This window comes from Ursus maritimus, unplaced genomic scaffold (genome assembly GCF_017311325.1).
Source record: "Ursus maritimus isolate PB19 unplaced genomic scaffold, ASM1731132v1 scaffold_15, whole genome shotgun sequence".
Taxonomy (NCBI): Eukaryota; Metazoa; Chordata; class Mammalia; order Carnivora; family Ursidae; genus Ursus; species Ursus maritimus.
The window spans coordinates 52582145-52608156 of record NW_024423897.1 but is presented as its reverse complement, the minus strand read 5'-3'; the positions used below and the strand labels follow the sequence as shown (position 1 = coordinate 52608156).

Below are 26012 nucleotides of genomic sequence, written 5' to 3'. Positions count from 1 at the left end.
GATTAGTCTTCGTGAACACGAGACGAGTGGAAGCGAAGGAGAATTTGTGTTCAAGAACTGGAAATGGCAGATAGATCCTGACATGAGATGTGCGGCTAGAAAAGAAAGGAGAGAAATATAATAGCAGCCAGTGGGGAAAGTAGGGTCAAATAAACGTTGTATAAGCTGTAAGAGCTAGACATACTTATTTTACTTTAGCTTTAAAAAGGAACATTCTCAAACAGAATTGGGCTCAATTATGTTAGGTGCCCAGGTAAAAGGAGCTAGGGGAAGAGGTATATCTAAAGTTCAACCTATTTCACCTAAGTATTGGATTCCTCTTTTACTCTGCAGGCAAAGCAATATGACTGACAGAATTTCCTAGATATCCTTGCAATATAATAGTTATTTAACATCTGGAGGTATTTTGTATGATTGCGTGGAGTCAGATTAGCTTTGAGGTAGAAAGAGAAATAATCTTTGCTATTACCTTCTTTGTTGTACAGACTTATGTGGACTGATGCCAAAAGTTAGTTTGAATGGATCTGGAACTTCTTAGGATATATCGGTAGTACCATATTTCAAAATTTTAAAAGCTCACAAAGAAGCAATAAAATGGAGGCAGAACCAATGAAGGAAACTGTTGAAAATCTCTCCAATACACCCCATCATGTCACCCCTGTTTCCACCCATTTCTGCACTGACAATTAATTATATAATGCAGAATATCTTAATGGTAGAGAACATGAAATTAGGAGGATAAAGGAAAATATTTTATAATATCAAAAGGATGACAAGTCTTCTAAATCCTGGGAAAATGTATACCTTTAAGCATGATCTAAGATGCCATATGCTCTGTTTCTATGATGACATTAGGTTTAGAAATTTCTTTACACTATTGATATATTCTCTCTGTTGATCAGAGACTCTCAGTCTAAAGCCAAGATGCCCCAAAAGGGGGGTGAGTGGGGATCAGGATCTTGAAGAGATATCTGCACTCCTACGTTCCTTGCAGCATTATTTACAATAGCCAAGATACAGAAGCAACCTGAGTATCCACTGATGGATAAGTGCATAAAGAAATGTGAGATATGTATATATATATATATGTGTGTGTGTGTGTGTGTGTACAGTATGTGTGCGCGTGCGCGTGTGCGAGTGACTGTGGAATATTATTCAGCCTTTAAAAAAAAGAAAAAAGGAAATCCTGACATTTTAGACAACACGGATGGATCTAGAGGCCATTTGCCAAGTAAAATGAGCTAAGTACAGAAAAACAAATACTGTTATGATCCCATTTATATGGAATCTAAAACAGTCAAGATTCATAGAAGCAGAGAGTAGAATGGCAGTTGTCAGGGCCTGGCAGGAGGAGGAAATGGGGAGCTGATGGTCAAAGGGTACAAATTCTCAATTATGCAAAATAAGTAAATTCTGGGGAGCTACTAGAGAGCACCATGCCTATGGTTCATACTGTATTATATACTTCAAATTTGTCAAGAGGCTAGATCTTAGATATTACGGTAAATGTTTTTAGCACATACAACAACAACAATACTATTAAAGGGAGCAGGGGAAACCTTGGGAGGTAATAGACAGGTAATGGATTTGAAGGTGGGGATGGTTTCACAGGTATACACTTATTCCCAAACTCTCTGAGGTGTATACATTACACATGTCCAGCTTTTTACATGTCAATCATAGGCCCATAAATTGGTTTTAAAAAGGGGCAGGGGGAGATGAGGAGCCCACCAACCTGAGACTGAAGACCCCATAGGCTTCAGGGATGAAAAGCCCAGTTTAGCCAGTGCAAGAAGGGACAGAGGAACAATTAGTAAAGACGTATCCCAGTAGGAGTAGTGTGGAAAGTTGGCGAGATTCAGGAGAAGGCAATCTCTTCATTGTCTCAGAAGAGTAGAAATCTTGTATATTGCTCAGGAAACTTAAAGACTCAACTTGGGTCAAAAAGATTGAGAAGTGTTTCAGGCAGTGAGCTCAGGAAGGGGTTTTAAAAAACTGCATTATCAAGTAATGAGGCATATGCTCAGGGGAGGTTCTAGAGCCTGAATTAGCCGTGGACAGATCAGCAGGGCTTCATTTCTCCAGCTGTTTCCTAGGCCAGGAATCAATAACATACAGCAGTAGAGGCGTAAGACTGAAGTAAAAGCAATCTTAAATGGAGTCCAAAGAAATCTTACATTGAGTCCTCAGCCCTCGACCAGCCCTTTAAGGTGTGGCCCGTTTCATGAAACTCATCATATTTTCTCAGAATCCAACCTTCCCCACTTCTGTTCTTGCCACACAACTGCATTTAGTAATTGTCAGAGGCTGCTCAAAACTGGCCATTCATGAGCTCTATGAGACCAACAGTTCTGTATTTGGGTAATTCATAGATAAACTCAGAGCACATGGTACCTCACACACCTGCTGCAGTCTCCTCAACGAATGAGTAGGGAAATGTTATCTTAGAAATTTTATGCGACGTTCCTGATGTCGTGGAGCTTATTGGTGGCAGGGTGGGAATGAGAACCCAGGACTCCTGACCGTCAACATACGACACTGCCCATTGTTCATGAGCGAAGACAATGAGAAGGGAAGTAGCAAGTGCAAAATCTATAAAGAGCTAATAATATCTCCCTGCAGAAAATAGTACTTGGAATCGTTCCAGTGAAGAGACCTCTGGCCTGAAGCCATAGAGCATCTGCTTGCTGCTACTCATCTTTTCTTTGTCCACGCCCTAGGCTCTAAACTTGACGTCAGCCACACACATAGACTTACCTGCAGGGCTGCTTCTGCTTCTTCTAAAGCTGGTTTTGCTCTTTCCAGTTTCTCTTCGGCGATGGCTTTATCTTTAGAGATGCTGTCCACGATGGCTTGGGCTTTGTCCTTCACCTTCTGTACCTCGGCCTTGACCTTTTCGGCAGCCTGTGCTTTCATTGTCACTTCTTTTAAGACCTAATTCAATATAAAACCAAAAAACATCTCGTCAAACATACCCTGTCAGGCTGAAAATGCACATTTTCCCTTAATTTGTTGATTGTGTCCACTTACAGGATATTTCACAGTAAAATTAAGAGTACCGTATTCTATTGGAAATAACTTATCCTTTCGTGGTTACAGTGTAGTGAAGAGGCATACATCGTTAACGTTTATTACCAGGAATTTAGAACACATATGATACATGCACGAATGCCCACACACCGTGTCGGCTTTATCATTGGCCACTTGGAGCTCCTTTTCTTTCACTTGCAGTTCTTTGCTCAGGGCTGCAATGGACTCTGAGGCTTCTTTTAGCTTTTCCAATCCAGTATTCATTCTAGGATGGAACATCCAAGCAAGCCGTGTTAAAATGCGTGGTATTTGGCCACATTTTCCAAGCACTGATCCATTAATATGGATGGTAATGGTCATGTTTGAAGAATGAGTGTACGTGCATATAGGAAATCCAAGAGGGCTTGACAAAAAGAATATGCACCCAGGGTTGATGCCAGACTGAACACATTTCTATGTTTTTCATAGACCACGTGTGGGAACGTGAACTCATTATAACCCTGCATGACATGAAGAATGATGGTGGGTCTAGAATCTGTACCATCCAGGATACATGCTTAATGAAGTTTAATTAAATGATAACAGACTTCAAATGCTTAAAGCCCTATCACAGAGGAGGGAAAATAACTTCTGTTTAAAAAAAAAAAAAAAAGACTAAGTTAAAAGAAGAACGATTTGGGATCAAGCAAAGAAACAAATTTGAAGTCATCGGAACAACCCTGTGAAGGGACCACTCACTGACTGTCTGGACCTGAGATAATGTGACCTCAAAGACCAGAGCTCTCAGAATCAGTCAGTCCAATCTCCCACCTGGGTCCCTTTTGGAGCAACCCTGACTGGTTCTGGCCATATGCGGAAGAAGCTAGAAGTTTTCAGAAAAAAGCAGGGCAGAGCAGTGACACCTGGAGCAGACTTGATTGAAGTAAGGTATTCACCACGCAGTGAGCATCAGCATCAGCCAGACTCTCCTGTCCGGGACACCCGGAAGGGGTGGGAAGAGAAGCACGAGAGGAGGGAGGCAGGACCTATTTCTACCATTATGCCATTCGGTATTAAAGCAAGTGGTAGGCCACAGAAACACTTGGCAACATTTTATTCTACTGGGCAAGAATAAAGCTCCTAGCAAGGACAGAATAACCCTTTCAATAGGCTTGAGTGGAGGGTGTCTCAGCCTCGGCACTACTGGCATTTGGGGCTGGATGAGTCTTTGTTGTGAAGGGCTGTCCCATGAACCGAGGCATGTTCAACAGCATTCCCGACCTCTCCTCACTTGACCCCAGCGGCACCCCTTCCCAGCCCCTACCACCTAAGTTATAACAAACAAAAATGCTTCTAGTCATTGCAAAATGCTCACTAGGAACCAATGTGCCCCCAGCTGAGAGCCACTGTTTTAAAATAACCTTATATCTGAACTTCACTCTTACCTATTGGCCAGAGTTTGCACTTCCACATGCTTTTCTCTGTATGTGCATTTATAGCCCTGAATAAAGGAGAGGTATGACTTGGGAGTCACATGAGTAGAGCGTCGGAACCTCTGGAAATAGTCCACACACTTCTCAGCTACCCCATCCTGGAAGGAGCCCATGCACTGGACCACTTGCCTCTTGGTTTCCAAACCGCAGTCAATGTCATAGGAGGACAGGAAGTGTTCGGACACTAGAAGGAATAAAGATGGCAGCGTGTGAATTACAGACGTGAGTTACCATTTTAAAAGTTAACTGGTTATTTTCGAAAGATTTAGATATTTCTTGGGATAGCATACCATTTTTATAGCCCCAACTAGGTAGATATCTGTCAGCATCTTGGGCCCTACGCCTATGACTTCAACAATTTCATTTTCCCTTTCGTGTACAAAACTGAAACAGAGCTCAAGACTCTCATTAGTCTTTGTTTTCCTGTACTTATGCCAAGAAGTCTCTTCTGCACGGCTTCAGACTCCGCTCAGCAGCCAGCCTGTTCTACGCTGTTCTATAAATAAGGGCCAAAGAGGTGCAAATAACTCAGAAATCAGTGCCCACCTGGTACTCATATTTAACAACCCCATTTATTTTTAAATGCAGAACCTGTCATACTCTTCATTCCCCCAGGCTCAGACTGAATTTGGTATGTGGAATGCTTGTCACTAAATTTTTGTATGCCTGGGCCATCTTGCTCTCAAAAGTGGCAGCTGGCCACTTGCAGTCAGTTCTAATTTACAGCGTCCTTTAAAAATGTTTGGGTTAAAACTTCCTTTTGGAGACCTTTATCATCCCAATGGCGCCAATCATGGGACCAATTCTAAGGCAGCATTTCCTATTATAGGAATAGGCCATAAAGTCAGAGCTAATCAATCACCACATACACATGGAGTATCTGATGCCCTTCCATCCCTGTGATGGGGCCAGGCAGTGAAACTAGTATGAAACTTGGTCTCAACCCTAAAGAATTTACAAAGGTTATGAATGATGCTGTTAAAAATTATTATTAACCATCTTTATGTAGCTTGGTAAAAATTGCCTATGGATTTGCTTGAAAAGCACTTAGAGTATTGAATAATGCATATAAGGGTTGCAAATAGAAATATGGCCAATAAAAAGGGAAGGAAAGAGAAGGAATCAAGTAAACAAACCTATCAGGTGATAGTCTGCAAAGAAATAAAAAATGATTAGTAATTGATCACTAAATTAAGTTCTTAAAGCAGTAACTGTGGGTCAGAATTAAAATCTATGTAAATAATAGGTACCATATATCAGCTTGGTTATAAACATAGTTTACCATATACACTGAAAGGCAATAAATTAAGACTCAGAAGTCATATTTTCTCATGAGTTAAGCAACCTCTGCAAAGAACATTTTAAATTCCAGGAAGTTTAAGTCTAGGCACTGGAAACATAGGAACAATCCTTGCTTATGATAAAGTTTCTGTAGGTATTAGGTCCAACAGCTGCGATAGTCACCATGTGCCACACATGATACTAAGTGCTTTACTTGGCATTATGGTGTATCCTCAGTGAAGTTCCCACTTTCTGAAAACCCCCTTGTAGCTACCATGTAATGATTTTTTTCCTTTTTTATATTAACAGAGGGTATCAATAATGGTGACTTCTTTCTTTATATAGCAAGTACTCTTTTTGTCTCTTCAAAAAGTCAAAGAGAATAAAAATAGGGTAGATTCAAAGTGTAGATTCCAAAGACCCCGATCTCTGGTACAAGAAAGGTTATGAAAAGAATCAGACCACTTTCAGTTAGGGTGGCCCATGCCTGCTAAGACTCAAGCAAGAGGCCATGGAAAACCCTTCCAAGGTCATCTTCGTTATCTAATCACCAAAGCAGCAATGCCGGTTTGGGAGCCTAACTTCAGACTGATGCCTGAGGTTGGTGTGGCTTCTATTTTGGTAATGTGTGTTGACATCACCTGATGGGACTGTGTGGGATAGAGAAGAGAATGCTGGGCTCCATCACTGAATTTTGATGTCCTCGATTTCTACTTCATTTAGATTAAAAGAACCAAAGTCACAAATTGAAAAAGGCACATTGATTGCCTTTCCAGTAGCCATACCCTCTCTTTGCTACTAAAAGAATCTCTATTTTGCTCAGGGTAACAATCTGCCCAACTAAAATTCTTTGATTCCCCAGACTCTTTTATAAGTAGGGGTGACCTGTTTCAGGCCAATGACATGTAGACAAAAGTTCCTGGGGAAGAATGTCATCCTGAAATAAAAGGCAAACTTCGTGAGACATCGACATGATGCCTGGGGATGCTGCAGTCACCTTGTGCCTGTTGGAGAAAGAGCCACACCCTGAGGATGAAAGCAAGACAGAAGGAGTGAGATCCCCCAATGGCATCGCCCTGGACTGCACAGCAATGCATTTTCTTGGTAGCAGGAAAAAGGGCGAGGAAAAAATAGTGCTTGTTTGAGCTATGACCTCTCTGGTTTTCTCTTACAGCCAAACACACCTTAACTGATACATTCAGAGGGCAAGAATGTCTAATCTTGGCAAATCCTAAATCACAAAACCATATCAGTTAATCCTTACAACATCCCTAAGTGATGAATTTTAATATGTACCTCTTGTAGATAAGAATAATGAGGCTTAGAGAAGTTTACTTGCAGATGGCAGATGTGCGATTCTAACCCAAGGAGGATGGACTCCAAAGTCCATGTCACCTTGATTTAGAAATTCACAGAGAACCATGTAGTCTTTAGAGTGCTAACATGTTTAATTGCAGCCCAAAGTTCAAAAGTATTTACTGACTAAAGAGCTTCATAAGCAAAATGTGCTAATTTTCCTGGAAAACCGTGGGTACTATTGTGGTTGGTATTATCATGTGCACTTGCCTCATTTTGACGCTCTATCACTAGCTGTGAGCAGCTGCAGAAGCACTGGAGGTTAATTCATAAGACCAAAATCTAGTATATTATAAATCAAGTAATAATCTTCAAAGAAGGCCATTGTATTTACATAATTAAAATGGCCTACCTTGAAAAAAATATGCTATATATATACGTATATATACATATATATATATATATGTGTATATATATATATATATACGTATATATATATATGCTATTGATTTTCCTTGAGACTTTATGTTCAAGTGAGGGTGGCCTATTTTCATAACAACATGCTTGTTCGAAGTGTCATCTAGAAGAACATTGAACATTGTCTTTACCTTGGAGAAATCTAAACGAAGTTCATGGATTTAGTAGTGACATTAGAATCACAGAATATCATTAAGAAATACAAGCCTACCATCTTAACAATACTGTGAAGTATTTTTCTTTTTAAAAGAAAAAAACTAATAAAAAATTAAATAGAAAAGGAGAATCAAAATGCCTCAGCTGATAGAAACCCTGCCCTTCAGTCTCCAAAAAAAAAAAGCAAATTAAAACTGTAACACTAGAAATTGATGCCAATATCCCCAAACCTCTGAAAAAGTAAAAACTGCTTTAAATCAGAAATTCAAAATTAAAAAGAAACTGACCAAACAATGCATCCAGAAGAAATGCAAAAGGAATTGATTGAACTCAGGAAATAAAAAGTAAAAGACAAAACCAGCTTAGAAATGAAGACTAAAATAAAAGTAACCAAGAAGGGACAAAAAAAGGGGGGGGGAGAAATACAAGACAAGACCACCAGAATAAAAATAATAAGACATTTAGAAATAATTAATTCAAAACGATCCCATATAAAGCTAAAAAAAAAAAGGGTTTGCTAAAATGGAGATTATTAAATGGTAGAAAAGACAGGATTTTACAACATTAAACAAAGCATATTTTTCTTCAAATGCTTCATCAAGAGACTTAGTCAATTTAAATTCACATATATAAAAACCTCACATTTTTTTTCCAAAAGCACTTTAGCTTTAAAATACTACAAAATCTAAGATTTTTTAAAGATTTTATTTATCTTAGAGAGAGCACGAGGGCACAAGTGAGGGGGAGTGAAGGAGGGACAGAGGCAGAGGGAGAAGCAGACTCCGTGCTTAGCAGGGAGCCCAGACGCCTGGGATCATGGCCTGAGCCAAAGGCAGACTCTTAACTGACTGAGCCACCCAGGTGCCCCCTGAGCAACTTTAAATTAGAAAAATACTCTATACAATAACAACAATCCAAAAAAGAAATTAAGAAAACAATCTAATTTAGAATAGCATCAAAAAGAATAAAATACATAGGCATAAACTTCACCAAAGGAGATGAAAGGCTTGTACACTATAACTATAAAATACTAATGAAAGAAATGAAACACAAATACATGGAAAGACATCACATATTTAGAATTATTATTTTTTAAATGTCCATACTACCCAAAACAATCTACAGATTCAATACAATCCCTATCAAAATTCCAACGGCATTTTTTACAGAAATATAGAAAACAATCCTAAAATTCTTATGGAACAGAAAACCCCCAATAGCCAAAACAATTTTGAGCAAGAACAAAGCTGGAGGCATCACATTTCCTGACTTCAAAATATCTTACAAGGTTACACTAATCAAAATAGTATGATATTGGCATTAGAAATAGACCTATAGACCAATGGAACAGAAGAAAGCCCAGAAAGAAACCCATATAGATGTGGACAACTGATTTTTAACAAGGCTGCCAAGAAAGAATACACACAACGGGGAAAGGATAGTCTCTTTAATAAATGGTGCTGGGAAACCTGGTTTTCTATATGCAAAAGAATGAAATTGGACCCTTGTCTAACACCATATACAAAAATCAACTCAAAATAGATTAAAGACCTAAACGTAAGACCTGAAAACCGTAAAACTCCTAGAAAAAAAACCTGATGGGTAAACTCCTTGACATTGATCTTGGCAATGATTTTTGGATATGACACCAAAACATAGGCAACAAAAGCAAAAACAAAGTGGGACTACATCAAACTAAAAAAATCTTCTGCATGGCAAAGGAAGCAATTAACAAATGAATAAGTAACTTGTGGAATGTCGAGAAAATATTTGCAAACCATACCTCTGATAAAGAGTTAATATGCAAAATAAAGAACTCCTACCACTCAATAGCAAAAAACCAAGTAACCTGATTAAAATGGGTGAAGGAACTGAAAAGAGACTTCTCCAGAGAAGACATACAAATGGCCAACAGGTATATGAAAAAGTGCTTAAGGTCACTAATCATCAGGGAGATGCAAATCAAAATTACAGTGAGATACCACCTCACCCAGTGAGGATGACTGTTATCAAAAACAAACAAAAAAACCCAAAAGATAACAAGTGTTGGCAAGGGTGTGGAGAAAAGGGAACCCAAGTGTACCCATTAGTGGGAATGCAAACTGGTGGAGCGACTACGGAAAACAGCGTGGAGGTGCCTCAAAAAATTAAAAATAGAGAGATGCCTGGGTGGTGCAGTCGGTTAGCATCCGACTTGGTTCTGGCTCAGGTCATGATCTCAGGGTCATGAGAAGGAGCCCCGCATCAGCGCCACACCAGCACAGAGTCGGCTGGAGTTTCTCTCTCCCTCTCTCTGCTCCTCCCCACCCTCTCCCAAATAAATAAATAAATCTTAAAAAAAAAAAAAAAATAGGTGGGGCACCTGGGTGGCTCAGTGGATTAAACATCTGACTCCTGATTTTAGCTCAGGTCACCATCTCACAGTTGTGGGGTCAAGCCCTGTGTGGGGCTCTGTGCTCAGCATGGAGTCTGCTCGAAATTCTCTCTCCTTCTCCCTCTGTCTCTGTCCCTCCCCTGCTCGCGTGTGCTCTCTCTGTCCTTCTCTCTCAAAATAAATAAAATCTAAAAAAAATAAATAAATAAAAATAAAAAATAAAACAAAAAATAGATACGATCCAACAATCTCACTTCCAGGCACGTATCCAAAGGAAATAATAATCACTATCTCAAAGAGATATCTGCGCTCCCATGTTCACTGGAAAAAACTTAAATGTTTGTTGATGTATAAATGGATATACATGCAATGGAATATTATTCAAGCTTAAAAAAAAGATGGAAATCCTGACATTTGCAACAACGTGGATGAATCTGGAGGGCATTATGCTAAGTGATATAAGCTAGACTCAGAAGGGCAAATACTACACGACACCACTTACAGGAGGAATCTGAAATTGTCAGACTCATAGAAGCAGAAAACAGAACTCTGATCGCCAGGGACTAAGTGGAGGGGGTACCATTTCCCTGTCCTCTCAGTCAAAAAGTCAAAAAGTACAAAGTCTCGGTTATACAAAATGAGTAAGTCCTAGAGGTCTACTGTACAGCAAGATGCCTATAGCTAACAATACTGTTTGTATACTTAAAATTAGCTATGAGATCTTACATTGTGTTATCACAAAATAATAACATGATAATAACATAATAACAATGATAATTAAAGAAGTCAAGAGGAAACTTTTGGAGGTAATGGATATGTTAATGACATAAATTATGATAATGGTCCCATGCGTGTATACTTACTTCAAAATTCATCAAGTTGCATATTTTAATTATATATAGCATTTTGTATTTAACTCATACCTCAATAAGCTGGCTTAAAAACAAAATTAAAATCTATCTTAAATTATAAATTATTAATTAATAATATTAGTTATATATATTCAATAATTTAATACTTTTATGGGAAATATTCAGTATAGTCTAAATGAAATATACTAACACAAACAAAATTGTGTATTTCCTTACTGATGTGCCTGAAGATAATAATTTAATTTAGAATCAGCACCCTGGAGACAACTTAAATCAGGTTGGTTCTAGAAACATTGTTGCTAATTTTCCAAAAACAATAAGTAAAACTTAAATCCCTAAGTCTATTAAGTATTTCCAATACCCACAGATGGTATTCTTTCAAAATAACATAAGCCATGTTCCAGGTTAATGTTAGGTGTATAGATTTTATATTTATTGCATAAAGGAGCTATGTCTCATATCTTATAATTATTTTATCCACTACTGTGACTAGCACAGTAAACACTTACCAGACTAGACTGGAGACATAACCACAAAAGATTACAGGTTATCAAAGATTTAAGAACAGTTCAATACCCAGGTGCATGATATAAAGTATAGGTACTGTAGATATAGGAGGTCCACGAAAGGGGGTGGGAAACTAAATATTCTTAAGTAAACGAAGAAATAGTGAAGGTGTGATGAGTTCTGATTAAGTTTTGGAACTTAGATAAATAAAGGAGATGGAAGAAAAGCATTTTCAGGGGCACCAGGGTTGTTCAGTCAGTTAAGTTCCCAGCTCTTGATTTTGGCTCCGGTCATGATCTCAGGGTTGTAAGATGGAGCCCTGCATCAGGCTCTGCACTGGGCGTGAAGCCTGCTTAAAATTCTCACTCTCCCTCTGCCCCTCCCCACTGAGTTTTCTCTCTCTTTCTCTCTCTCTCTCAAAAAAAAAAAAAAGAATATATATATATATGTTCAGAGAACAAACAAAAGGGATATATCTGGGGGGGGGGAGAAAGGGAAGGTTTGTGTTTGGCTAGAGAAGACTGGAAGTAAGTCACGGCTGTACTAGAGAAGGATGATGAATTTTGACAGACTGACTCATTCATTCAACACTAAAACCATCAGACTCTGGGAGCTGCCAAGAGTGTGAATGAAAGACAGGTAGTCCTTGACCTCATGGACTTTTGAGTCGAGCAGGACAAATCAGCACTAATCAAATATACACACAACAAAGTATCTACACTGCAAACTGTGGTTAGTTCCAGGGCAGAAGACCACAGAGTGTTAGGAAGTGCTAACATGGGAACAGGATTCATGGGGAGAAAGGGAAACGGGATGGCCCCCTGAGGAAAGGATGTTTGACTGAGCCAGCATCATCCAAACAAAGGGAGGAGGGTGCTGGTCAGATGGAGGAGGAGGGCATCGCATGGGAAGAAAAAGCAGCCTGTTAAGGATCAAGAAGAACTGAGTAGGAAAAAAAGGCAACCTCAGGGGAAGCTGGGGAGGTAGACAGGGCCACTGTTCCTAGCCTGGAAGACCAGGCTAGAGACCATGGCCTTTTTCCCAGGAGCAAGGGGAGGTCATAGAAGGTTCTAAGTAGAAAGCAGGTGGTTGGGTTTGTGTTTTCATCATTCTTCTGTCAACAATGTGAGATGGATGGCAGACAGCTGAAACAGGAGGCGAGGTCATCAGAAAGCTATTTGGGTTCTCCAAGTGAGGGACAATGACAGCTCGGCCTAGGACATCTGTGAGAGGGAAAGCGCTGGATATAGTCCCCCAATATTTAAAAGGTAGGGTCAATGAGACTTGGTGATCAAGCAGACATGAGAGCTGCAGGAGGCCCAGGTGTTCAAGACAAAGCTCTCTGATTGTGTGGATGATGGCGGGACTTCCAGGAGGAAGGACCAGAGGAGAGGAAGTTCAGTGTCAACACTTGGAGTTGCAGTCTGTGAAACCCCCATGAGAATGTATCAAGCAGGCAGCCAGCCGAGTGCACAGATTTCAAGCCAAAGGACAGGCTAGACTGGAGAGAAAAGCTGATGGAGCCTATCACCCAGGAGGCTGACGATAAGCTTGCCTGGGAAGAAGATTGGAGTGAAGAAAGGAGTCAGCCTTGCCCTGCCCAATGCCTGGCTCCAGAAATGGCATGGAGCTCAAACAATACGTTCTCAGTAAACAAAAAGGGAGATGCACCCGTGAAAGTCAGGATACTTGTTAGGAAACAAGGATACAGAAATGAAAGTCTCCCTGACCTCCATGTCATCCTGGCTTGGGTTGATACAATGAGATTTAAAAGAAAGCAGTGGATTTGTGAGACATTAACAAAGGAAAGCTCAATAAGGCCTTTGTCTTGTAATAGATGATTGAAATAGAGACCTAGCAGGAAGGGTTCTGTATTTAAATGAAATCACCTTAATTATGGTATATTACAATGTTTGTCACCAAAATTATTTTATTGTTCATAATAATACCTTACATGATACGCCACAAAGTACTTCCACACTAATTATCATATTTCATAGTTAACTTTAATATGGCTCTGAAATTCTGGCATTTTGTGCTCTGCATTTAGACCCCACTTCAAGGAATTTTAAAATTTTACCCTTAGTTGTATTCACATTTTAATAGGACTTAAAACTATAAATCACCAGCCTTTTCTCAAACCTTATAAGACAAAAGAGAAAACTGTACATGTGTATTTCAAATATGTTAAAATATTCTGTGTTTAAAAGCCACAGATTGGAACACCATTATTGTCAACAGCAGTACGTAGAAAACAGAATGTTTCCTCCAATGGATAAGAATAGACACATTTACGTAATAAACCTGGGTTCTGGCCCCAGTACTGATCCTAATGGCTTCTTACATCTCTGACAATTCCCTCAGCTTCACTGGTCCCAGTGTCTCCATCTATAAAGGGCAGGAGATGGGCTAATCGGTTGTTCTCACATCAGGTTCCATGGAACTGGAGAGCCAGATGTGGACGTGGCACAGATGTGGGCTGAGAGGGCAGGCTCCAGAACCCTTCCTCACCTCTACTTTTTGTTGTTTTATCTATTAGAGCCACCTGCAGGGTTTTACTGAGAAATGGGACTCTTCTTAATTATTATTAACACATAATCAGACAAAAAGTTTGAAAACCACTGCCGTGAACCAGGACGCCCCCTGAGGGTCTGATACAATCGGTCATGGTGACACCTAAACATCCCTTCCATTTGAAATATCTCACCAAAGCTGAAAAACCATAAACTAAATGATCTCTAACATCTCCTCACTACATCTATGTTCAATTTCATTTAGAGTGAGAGAGGCATTCATGTTCCGCAGGATGGATGATCGCGGTACAGAGCTGGAAGCAGCCAAGGACCCAAGTCATAGAACACTCGAATGTCCCTTTCCAAGGACAGGAGCCAGCAGAGCATTGCTGGGTAAAGTCTTCTTCTTTGATGTCTAGCACTGCAGCCACAAGAACAAAATGTCCTAGAGACATTCGCCTTTAACTACTCTGAGGTTGACCAACCCACTTTGAAAAGAACACAATTGCTATTAAAGTAGTTAAAACCTCAGTGCCTTCCTGAGATATCTTGGAACACGTCTGGGTATCCAACTGAGACAAAGCCTTCCAGCATCCCTGAAAACACTAGAATCACTGGAAATTAACCCAAGGGAACAAGACTGAAGACCAGTGTCTGATAACCACACTCTGGGAAAAATTAGCTACCTAATTTTTGCACCTTTGGTGAAAGAGCACCATCTTGCAAAAATCCTTAAATATTGGACAAAGCAACTTTGGGTTCAATCCAGGACAGAGATAACAAACAGCACAGAATGTAAATACACACACACACACACACACACACACACACACACACATACACACACACACACAGTTAACCAAAAATTCCGACAAAGTTTCCACCACACTAACCAGCAACTAAGGCATCCTTAGGCCATCGGCTGAACCAGTCAATAGTGCATCCTGAAATAAGGGCAGGGAACTTCAACGCTCGATTTCGAAATTTCTCCCCCACAGGTGAAAAGCAGAGCACGATGTGAAGGTTCTGTCGGACCCGACTCATGAAGTAGTCATGCAGGTTCTCATTGGTAGGAGGGTGCCTGGGATATTCTTTCTTCATGACTGATAGGAGATCACTATTAATTTCATCAATTTCATCACGAGCAAATAGGTTGGAGACCTTCAAAAGAAGTGCAGACATTCAAATTCAGTACAGGCATGTGAAAAGAGATAAAAATATATAGCACAATACATATGATATCTTTCCTCCTTTTGTGTTCTTAAACTCAACTTGAGAAAATTAACCAAAGTCTTCATGACGCAAACAAATGGAAAGCTATTCCATGCTCATAGGTTAAAAGAATTAATATTGTTAAAATGTCCATCCTTCCCAACACTATGTACAGATTCAATGCAATCCCTATCAAAATACCAACACTGTTCATCACAGAACTAGAACAAATACTCCTAAAATTTGTATAGAACCACAAAAGACCCCAAATAACCAAAGCAATCTTGAAAAAGAAGAACAAGCTGGACATATCACAATCCCCATATTTTAAGATATACTACAGAGCTACCATAATCAAACCAGTATGGTACTGACACAGAAACAGACCTACAGATCAATAGAACAAAACAGAGAGCACAGAAATAAACCTACACTTACATGTTCAATTAATCTACAACAAAGGAATCGAGAATATATGGTGGGGAAAAGACTGTCTCTTCAATAAATGGTGCTGAAAAAAATGGACAGCTACATGCAAAAGAATGAAAGTGGACCACTATCTCATACCATACACAAAAATAAACTAAAAATGGATTAAAGACCTAAATGGAAGACCTGAAACCATAAAACTCCTAGAAGAAAACATAGGCAGTAATTACTCTAACACTGGCAGTAGAAGCATTTTTTCTAGGTGTGTCTTCTCAGGCAAGGGAAACAAAAGCAAAAATAAACTATTGGGACTACAACAAAATAAAAAGCGTTTGCGCCTCCTATAAAAAAAAAGTTAACCAAAGTCTTCAAGATAAGATACCCCATATTTTAAATACACAAATGATATGCAAATGATTCTATTATTAACTGCAAAGTCATAGCTCTTTAAAGGGGGTAAATGGACATACTGAAAATCCAATCAGCTGTTTTATTCTCTAAAGTCCAATAGAAAAAGCACTTCTTCCTACTGATATCCTAATCCCCAATAACAGCATTCACTCAAAAACTCTAATGGAAGGAAATAGCTCTAAAGTTGGAAGGAATCTGAAAAGTCAAAATGCATGAAGATAAATGAGCTCTTACCTCACCTGATGATAAAACATTGTTCATATATTCCAAAAATGACTCATCCTTAATCTCATTGTCTGTAAAGATGAAAGTGATTCCTTTGCCTTGCTGCCCTGCCGTTCTATACAAAATCTTCAAGTCTTCCACCAGATTTGATGTGTTGTAGGATCTAAAGAGATATTGTCATTGTGTCGTTAGCAAAACTGTTCTGATGGGAAGGAAAGATCCTTATAACAATGTTTTATGCCATTTGGTTAATCAAAAGAAATACTGATGTTGTTTCTTCAGATAAGAATTTTATTGTATGTGAATGTTACGAGTTCATTATATTTCCTTACAAAGATGAAATTGATTTTTAAAAAATTTCTTTCATTTTCTAATAACTATTCCTTTAAGAGTAATAGAGGTACATCTTGGTAAAATATTGAGTACTTCACCATTCACAAAAGTTAAGAGCTATTTTTTCTATTGAGGCATAACTGACATGTAACATTATCTTAGTTTCAGGTACACAACATAATATTTCCATACTTGTATATATTGCAAAATGATCACCACAATAAGTCTAGTTAACATCAAGTCAAGTAACATCATATTTACCTGCAAATATGAAACTGGTTTTTAAACTCCACATTTCATTAACTATTATAATTAACTTTTTACATGCAAAATAAAAATCTAGAGTGAAAGGTCAACCTGAAACCAAAATATCATTTTTACCACAACTAAATGTCACCTGAATGGGTATGTTTCATTTTGAAAATATCTGTTGGTAAGGCTAATACAAAAGATTGGAATGTTTACTATGTAGCCTCCTGCAATTGTTTTTTTTTGTTGTTGTTGTTGTTAGAGAGATAGAGAACACAAGCAGGGAGAATGGCAGGCAGAGCAGGCAGAAGCAGGCTCCCTGCTGAGCAAGGAACCCAATGCAGGACTCTATCCTACCACCTGGGATCATGACTTGAGCTGAAGGCAGACGCTTAACCAACTGAGCCACCCAGGCACCCCTCTAATAGGTATTTTAGAAGATACCTCGTAAATTAATCTAAATTAAATCATTTCAAGTCTTAATTATATAGGCTGAGGAAGATGCCTTAATTCAAATGGTGCCCTCTTGGGGCGCCGTGACCAGAAACCAGAAATACTGTGGTCAATTCCCAGGCAGATCTGGGATTTCTGCCAAGTGATAGGCTCTGAGTCTCAGCTATAATAGGCTAATATTATTATATGCCCTGCTAACCAATAAAGTTCCTTTGAAGACCAAACTCGCCTATGCATATAAAAGTGCTTTGAAAACTATAAGGATTTATATAAATATTAGGAACAAAAATCTCAGAATCCAGTCTCTCCTGTATAGGTTACCTTTTACCTAATTCTGCTGCTATCCACAAACTAGAAGAGTTCTACACAAGGTAGAATTATTTCTCTCTCTCCTAGTACATGAAAACAAATAGCAACCTTTTGAATTTATTCTCCAAGCAGAAGTCTGTAATTCGGACCAAATGAAAACATGACAACTCGAATACCTGGATCTTAAACCCAGCATTAATAATTCTCAATCGTTGTCCTAGCAGGTATCTATGGGTCTCCATCAGGAAGAGCTGGAGGGATGCTTTGTCCAGCTGGGCCAAGCCACAGCTCTAGAGCATGGCCAACAAGCAAGACGTACTGCTCCCTCACCTACAGGTTAACTTCTAATAATTCTCAGCCCAACTAGACTTCCCAAACTGGCCTCTTGCCTCTCATCTTGGTTAATCCTGAAATTCTGTTTAGGCCCTCTGAATCACCCCTGCTTATCTCTCCATGCTGACTCCTCACTTCCTAGTTTCGCCTGCATTGCACACATAGGACCAAGGACGGCCCTCCCGGGGTTCCCTACCTTGATGAGTGTATGCATTAGTCGGCCAGCTTCCCAAACCAGAACTAGGATGGACCAAGTCCAAAAGTTCAACTTTCCAGGGATCCTGAGTCTCCTTTTTTCTCCATTCTCACTGTTCCCACCCTGACACGCCATCCCTTGCCTAGATCCCTGAGACAGCCTTATAACTATTCCCGATTAGCTCCTTCCATCCATTTACTGTACATACAAACCCACAGGCCTTCCTTAGCGGTAACTCATTAATGGTTTCCTGTTGCTCTAGGATGAAGTCCAACTTCCTTATCATACCTTCAAAGGCCTCCATTTCTATTCCTTTCCCACTTCTATCTCAGGCTGCACAACCCGCCATATTTAACTTCTTCCAGGGCCTCAGTGTGACTTCACGTGTGTTGACTGTTTAGCCTGGAACACTCTTCACCTCGCCTCTTCTCTAATTCCTATTCATACTCAGATCTCAGTTTCAACATCTTTTCCCCCAGGAAACCTTTTCAGATCATCCCCCAGACTAGGTCAGGAGTCCCTCCCTCAGGTTACAACAGGAGCTGTTCGGTCTTCATTTATTTTCTTCTAGTAGACAGTACCTACATATAATACCTTCCTGAATGAATTGCCTGCTGTCTGACCCCTTTGACTATTAGAAGTTCTGTGATGACACAAGCCAGGTTTACGTTGCTCACCATGAACTCCCCAGGACCTAGCCAATCCCTGACACATAGCTGGTGTTCAATAACTGTTTCTAAATGTATGAAGGAGTGAATTAATATAAATTTTTCATCTACTTTTCTAGTTTATTAACATTCTTGAAATCTGAATTAACATTTAGTAGGGATAAATTTCTTCTGAAATACACCAAGAGGGATATACATAATACTCATGTCATGTATAACATGAAAACAGGAAGGCAGCTATTCCTATAATACAAGGCTGAAATACTTCAAAAGCAAATTATTAATGTGAAAATTTCATGATCTATAATAAAGGTTGAAAAGGGACAATGATAAGTCAACATTTAGGAAGAAAAATGACTGATTCCTTACGTATAAGAAAAATGCATTCTTAAGTTCAAGTGGCCTCTGGAAACCTGCTATCAAAATCCATTTCAGGTTAATTAAAGCGAAAGTGTGTTACCTTGTCAGAGTGATCTGGAAGGAAGCATAGCCAGCAATGAACGAAGCCAACCTTGTCAGGCTCTGCTTTCCTGATCCGCCCACACCGACCAGGAGGGCATTTCCCCGGGGCGTGCCAATGACACGTGAGATCTAGAATGTGGAATACAGAAGGCACATATCATTGCTCAATATGCAAATATTCCATTTTTTCCACTACAAGCATTTGGGAAGACGTAAGTGTCTCAGGATCGTCATGGAGATATACTGGCTGAAAGAAGGAGGACATTTCTGAAAAAGAATGGTGCTTGAAGAGCACTAGACAGGATATGCGTTGGGGAGTGCCTTTGGGAAACTAGAGGAGACCAGTACGGAAAAGTCAGCCCAAGCCACCCCTGTGCCTGCTCTGGGTTTTAAAGGAAAGAAATAAAGAGGACTTGGAGGTTTCCTTTTAATTTCCCAACCTAATGCAGTGGGACAGGAAAGAGACTGAAATTTCAAGACAATCTGTATCCTTGGAATACAGAACACACAGTTGATTAGAATATCCTCTACTTTTGAAAAATGAGAGAGTTAAAATCGAAATGAAGAAAATTCCCAAAATGTGGCACAGATTATGGAATTTTTAAAAAGAAGAAGAGGAGGAGGACAAAAAGAACAAGCATAAACACCCTCCTATTATTTGGCACAGATGGGGAGGCGAAAAGAATCGACCAAGAAGTGATTATGGGTGGGCCAGTCAGTAGTCCCAGACTAGTTCAAGTCCCCCTCATGGTAGAAGTCCCTGTTTCTTTAGCTTTATTGTTGTTGATGAACTGCTTCTACCACCCAGCTTCCAACCCCCACCTAGAGGGGATTCAGTGTAGGATTCTCCTTAATGCTTTCTTCTCCATACTCCATACATGATAACTATTTCTCTTTTCCTCCTAACTGCAGTTTGAGCCTAGGGAATTGCTGTGATACCCACTTTTCTGTAGACTAATGACAGAGAGTGAGACAGGGCTTAGAAGGGTCACTTCTCTGTGGCTGGTGGAAGCTTCCCGGGGTGACCCGGTCTCTGTATCTTGCCAGTGTATTGCTAAACATCCTTTCTCAGGATGACCTCATCTGGCAGGGGCTATACTTTACTCCTGTTGGGACTACTCTTGTTTTCTTCTTATCAAGGTATAATAAAATGTTGGAACTACTTTTGGCTTTTAGATTATTCCCCTCAATTTAGTGTGAGCCTGGGAAATGGAGAGGATTTTCTTGTCTCTGTTGTGGACCTGAGGGCCTGTGGAATGGGTGGGGGACAGACCTGTCTTTCCAGACTCCTCCTCACTCTGTCCACATGATTCTCTCCACAGTTGTGATAGGCAGGGGAGGAACAGTACTGGAAGAATGATTTTGCCAATATCTATTCAAATTATTTCCCTGGTATTCCTTCAAGAGGCACAGATAAGGCAGGTAAGGAGCTACCAAAAGCCACACTAGAATCTTCTGTGTCTTCCCTTGGTTAACATTTTTCAAAAAATATGGCTTTTGTCATAACCATTTCCTTTCATTGGTGTTGGTGAATATATTAAGGGTTTAAATAATTGCTGTTGATTAATTAGGTACTGGGAACCTTCACCCAACATCTTTTCCTGAAACTATGCCTCGGTCTTATATTAAGATCTTCCATTCCCAGTTTCTAGCACATGGCAAACGCTTAAACCATATACAACAAATGAACGTAGACATGAACAAACAAGTAGAAGGGTTTAAAGAGACCCAAAAACTCATAATCTAATTGCAAACAGAAATTAAATGAGAAAACACAATCAAGTAAGACCTTCAAATGGGACTCTTTGGTCTTACTCTATATAGATTTTGAGATAGAAGTATTCATTTTTCAATTCCTTTAGCAAATATTTTAAAAATTAATAATGCCCATCCTGCCCCACAAGTGCTCACATGCTAGCAGAGGAGAGGGACCTATTAACAGAAACGTGGGGATGCACATTCCATGGTGAATGTGGAAACAGGTAAGAATGGTAGCGAAGGAAACAGTGCTGCTGGAGACAAGTCTTAAGTGTGGAGCTGGAGTGTGATCTGGATCTTGAAAGATAACTTGAAGTCTCTCATAAAAGAAGGGGGCACGGCAGGCAGAAGGTGAGCTACATTTTAAGAGGAGGAAATTGGATGCAGGAAGTCTCAAGTTAACAAAAGGCCTGAGGTATCCCTATAGAGGGGGAACTTCAGCATTAGGTACAGAAATATCAGGAGATGAAGCAGCAAAGGTTGTTTAGGGCCACACCAGGGACTGGGTTAAATTCCAAACCTATTTATCAAATATCGCAAGTGTGCCTATTCTCCATCCTGTGACTACTGAGGTGAATAAATTCTCCATGCTCACAGAGCTTATTGCCCAGTAGGGAAGACAAATGCACACACTGATAAATTCCACACGAGGCAGCACTTGCTGCAAAGGCATAGGGGTGAAGTGCTCTGGAAACAGGGTGTGTTTCATCATGGGTAGCTGATTTTTCTGGATTACATGCTAAGCAGAGCACAAGCCACAGGCTAGAGTGCTACACAGGGGCTAGACTGTGGAAAACCACTCACACTATGGTCTGAATCTTTACCAAAGAGGCAAAAGAGCTATCACAGAGATACTCTGCATTTTGAAAGAAAATCATGTTAATGAAGAAGGGAATCAAGAAATATGTCTGGTCTCATATCACATCCTGTATTGCGGTTTTCATCTTAATTCTGTCTCTTGGCTTCTATCATGTCTTATGACTAAGTCACACGTTTCAAGGTTCACATCCACACAACACAGTTTAGATGTACAGTCTGTCCACAGGAAACAGGAGAGTAGATGAGAGGGTCGACCTAGGGGACCATGAGGAATGCAATATTTAGCTCAAAAACTTAAGTCACAAATTCCTCAGCCAATTCTACGAGATACAAGAGGCTGAGAGGGAAATTGAGGGAAAACAGTCAAAGAACCTATGCCTCAAATGTCAAGATCCCACATTGTGAAGAAACGGTCATCGCTCATCGTCAGTGCATGAAACATGAAAACAAAAGAGTTCTGGAGAACTTCCTCAAACATAAGGCTAACATAAATAGTCTCATCTTCAGTCTGAGCCATTATGAAATCCTAGGCCAAACAGATTTTGTCTCCAAAAGACATTAGTTGTAAAATTGCCTTGGTATTATTTATTTTCTTTGCTTTCCTCTTCCTCTTAGTCATTAAATATGACAGAATTGTTATCCTTATTTATATTTGGAAGAATATTTGCACTCACATTCAGTACAGATGTTTCAGACTCTGAGAATTCAGAATGCCCAAGCTATATGCCCTCCTGCAGGGGAGACTCAACCCACAACAGCCACTCTGTCTTCCCCCTCTCCCTGACATACTCCAGCTTTCCCCACCTTCTCTTTCAGAGGGAGGGTCGACTAATGAACTCTAGATTCAGGAATTATCAGAGGTGACAATTTGTAATTATGAGATTTTTCCTTATGGTTAAACCTAAATAATGGAAGACAGCCTCCAGCTGTCCTCTTTCTGACTAAAAGGATGTAGTCTGAAAAAGTAATTAACATCAACAGAGTGAGAATATCAACAACCGATTTAAAATGGCATTATCTTCCACCACAGATAAATTAGGCCACATAAGTTATCAAATAAATAATATATTTTACTTCTAACCTTGAGAGTCAAATAGCCTATGAAGAGATACTGAATGACTCCCTTTCCCGACAAAGCAGAAAGGAAAATGTACTTTCCTGGTGAATTTCATTCTAACAGAATTTTCATCCAGCTCAAAGTCAATTGTTTATGCGTTGTTTCTTAATTATCATTTCTAACTGCGGTGAAATATATATAACGTAAAATTTACCATCTTAACCATTACGCATAGAGTTCAATGGCATTAAGTGCATTTACATTGTTGTGCAACCACCACCACCAACCATCTCCAAAACTCTTTTCATCTTGCAAAAATGAAACTCTGTACCGTTAAACGCTCCCCATTCTCCCTAACCCCAAGCCCCTGGCAATCACCATTCTACTTTCTGTCTCTCTGATTTTGACTATACTAACTACCTCCGATAAGTGGAATCATAACAGTATTTATCCGTTTGTGACCGGCTTCTTTCACTGCACATAATGTCTTCAAAGTTTATGAACTATTTTTCACAGCTCTCTTTTTCATAATGCAAAAAAATAAGCAGACTTTTTGCCCATGCTTTGAACTCAGATGTCAACTGCATTCCTTCTATGTGGTGACAACGCTGAGCTGGAAGCCATATAGCAACGCTGAATAAAATTATATCACACATTTGAAGTACCCGTGCTCTGATATTCCGGCTGATTTTCAGCCTATAGGTGTGACGTGTTGCATTCAGTTTAGAAATTAAATTGGAATACGGCACTGAGTTTATTTTCAAACTGAACATTCTCCCAGGAGATGGAAACGAAAGAGGAGGGAAAAAACTCTGGTGTGAAGCCAAGCGTCCGTCAGTTTGGGGCGGTGTTACTGGTTGTGGCCACTGACCTTGACTAAGTGAACCATGGCGTCCTTGAAGAACACCAAATCCATGCCGGCGCCACGGATGCTTTCATTATACAGCTGCAGGAACATATTCAAACGCTCCTTTAGGTGATCGAAAGATTCAATTGGCTCATAAATTTTGGGCATTTCAGCATCAGCCTCCTCAGATGTTTCACCTGGGGTTGGGGAAAAAGAATCAGTTAAGTTTCCTCAATCACAAGGCTTTACTGGTTCCTTCAATCTAAATTAATATACTCATAGTGCAACGATTTCACACTCAATAATACCGATGTTCATCCAAATGCCTTATTATATATTTTTATATAAGAAAGCAGGGGCGCCTGGGTGGCTCAGTTGGTTGACTCTTGATTTGGGCTCAGGTCATGATCTCAGGGTCCTAGGATGGAGCCCCTGTGGGCTCCACGCTCAGCGGGGAGTCTGTTCGAGAGTCTCTCTCTCCCTCAGCCTCTCCCCCAGCTTTCATGCACTTCTCTCTCTCAAATAAATAAATAAATAAATCTTAAAAAAATAAAAAAAGCAAGTAAGCAAACAATAGTAAAAACATTGGAATTCTTGTGATCCTACTCAGTCTTAGTTCCTTCCTGTCTAGAAAGGGCCAATTTCAAATAACATCATATATACTGAATTTAATCCAAATCCATAATTGAGTATTGGCATTTCATGGAACCTTCCAGGAGTATTGGCTTTATGGTCAAAATGAAGGTCAAAAAAGTAGGGATTTAATGTCAAAACCAGCTAGAGAGGTCAAGACTTAAAAGATTTTTCAATAAGAAAAAAAAAAGGTCATTGCATTGCTCAGGAAATTCCTATGAATCAGGAATTTCAGGTGAGTGGTGAAGACAGAAGTGAATTTTAGGGAATGGAGGTAGAGGGCTGACAGAAAACAGAATAATGATTTCCTAAATAAACATACTGAATTACATCACTGGAAAAAGATGTATTAAAATCAATATATTTTTTTAAAAAAATTAGAAACACATACTATACCAGCGTAACACTTTTCCATCTTTGACTTTAAAGCATAATGCCAAAAGAAAAGCTAAATTGGGCATGTAGAAGTTCTCCATCAGTTAACATTGACATCAGTAACAGGAGAAAAAGTGACACAGGAGATGAATATGCCAATAACAACTTAGAAATTCACTGGGTACTAGAAGAGTGAGTGGATCTTCCAAATCTAACAGTACGTAATTATTTTCAATTGAACCTGTCCTAATATAATAGCATATTAACCTTTTTATGACAAAGCAAGAAAACTGATTTAACGTAATCATGAAGATTGGCTTATTTGCAAAGCTCTCACTAATTGAATTTCAATAGTCACTTCAGTGTTTCATAAATGTTCCACTCGAGCTGTGAGAAGCAAAGTGCTTTGAAGTCAAAAAAGGTTATGTGTTTCCCTCCAGTGCAACCGACCCGCAAAAATGCAGTTGTGCTTTGCTCCTTGAAAACCATCATCTGATGATTTAGCTTTCTGAATTAAAGGAAATACAATACATACATTCTAATTATTTATCCTTCCGAATTAGAGGAAATGAGATACATAAACTCTAATTTTAAATGCTCTTGCACTTACAGGACCTTTGTATGTACGTGACCTCATTTAAAATGAAATGTGTCAGCTTCCTTCTGTGGCAGGATCCCTCCAACTGCACAGCCAGCAGCAAGCCTCCTTTTGCAACTGATGCTCGGAAACTTGTGACAGATCATACACATCCTTATCAACTATAGAAAGGCGCTGCCTGGTCATTTTCAACCATTTAGAAGATATAAATAGCATGCATTTAAATATGCCTTTTTAAATATGGAAATTAACTAAAAATTCACCCACGGTATTCAAAGACGTAATTAAATGAAAGAAAATATTCTACTTAAGCTCAGTTATTTCTGAGGGAAACAAGTTATTGGATCACGACTTCTTTTCATAAGAAGAAAATTTATATACGTCTCCATTTCTCATAGAACCATAACCACAAAAGCTTATATGCACATTGCCCATCTCTTTCCAATTACGTTCAATGGTCTTCTCAGATATCTGAGGTTTATCTATTTTCAACAGTCAGGATGACCCGAATAATAATTATCGTTATTTTTGCTACCCTTCATTTGGCAGACTGCCAAGCCACTCTACAGTTAATATTTCATTTAGTCCCCACAGTGCCCCATGATGCATATATTACTATTTCCATTTTCATAAATGAGAAGAATGAGGTTCAAGAAAGTTCAGAGAC

At 39.4% G+C, this 26012-nt stretch overlaps 1 protein-coding gene across 2 annotated transcripts in view; it reads right to left on the bottom strand.

Moving 5' to 3' along the window:
• Nucleotides 1–26012, bottom strand: part of DNAH5 (dynein axonemal heavy chain 5) — a 209694-nt gene that overhangs the window by 56505 nt on the left and 127177 nt on the right. For both annotated transcript variants that reach the window (XM_008689897.2, XM_008689898.2), the window contains exons 52-58: nucleotides 23764–23936; nucleotides 19257–19387; nucleotides 16265–16418; nucleotides 14872–15139; nucleotides 4455–4686; nucleotides 3181–3295; nucleotides 2758–2934 (exon numbers count right to left, since the gene is read on the bottom strand). In XM_008689897.2, coding sequence (XP_008688119.2) covers nucleotides 2758–2934; nucleotides 3181–3295; nucleotides 4455–4686; nucleotides 14872–15139; nucleotides 16265–16418; nucleotides 19257–19387; nucleotides 23764–23936 — 1250 coding nt within the window. The remainder of the gene's footprint in view (nucleotides 1–2757; nucleotides 2935–3180; nucleotides 3296–4454; nucleotides 4687–14871; nucleotides 15140–16264; nucleotides 16419–19256; nucleotides 19388–23763; nucleotides 23937–26012) is intronic.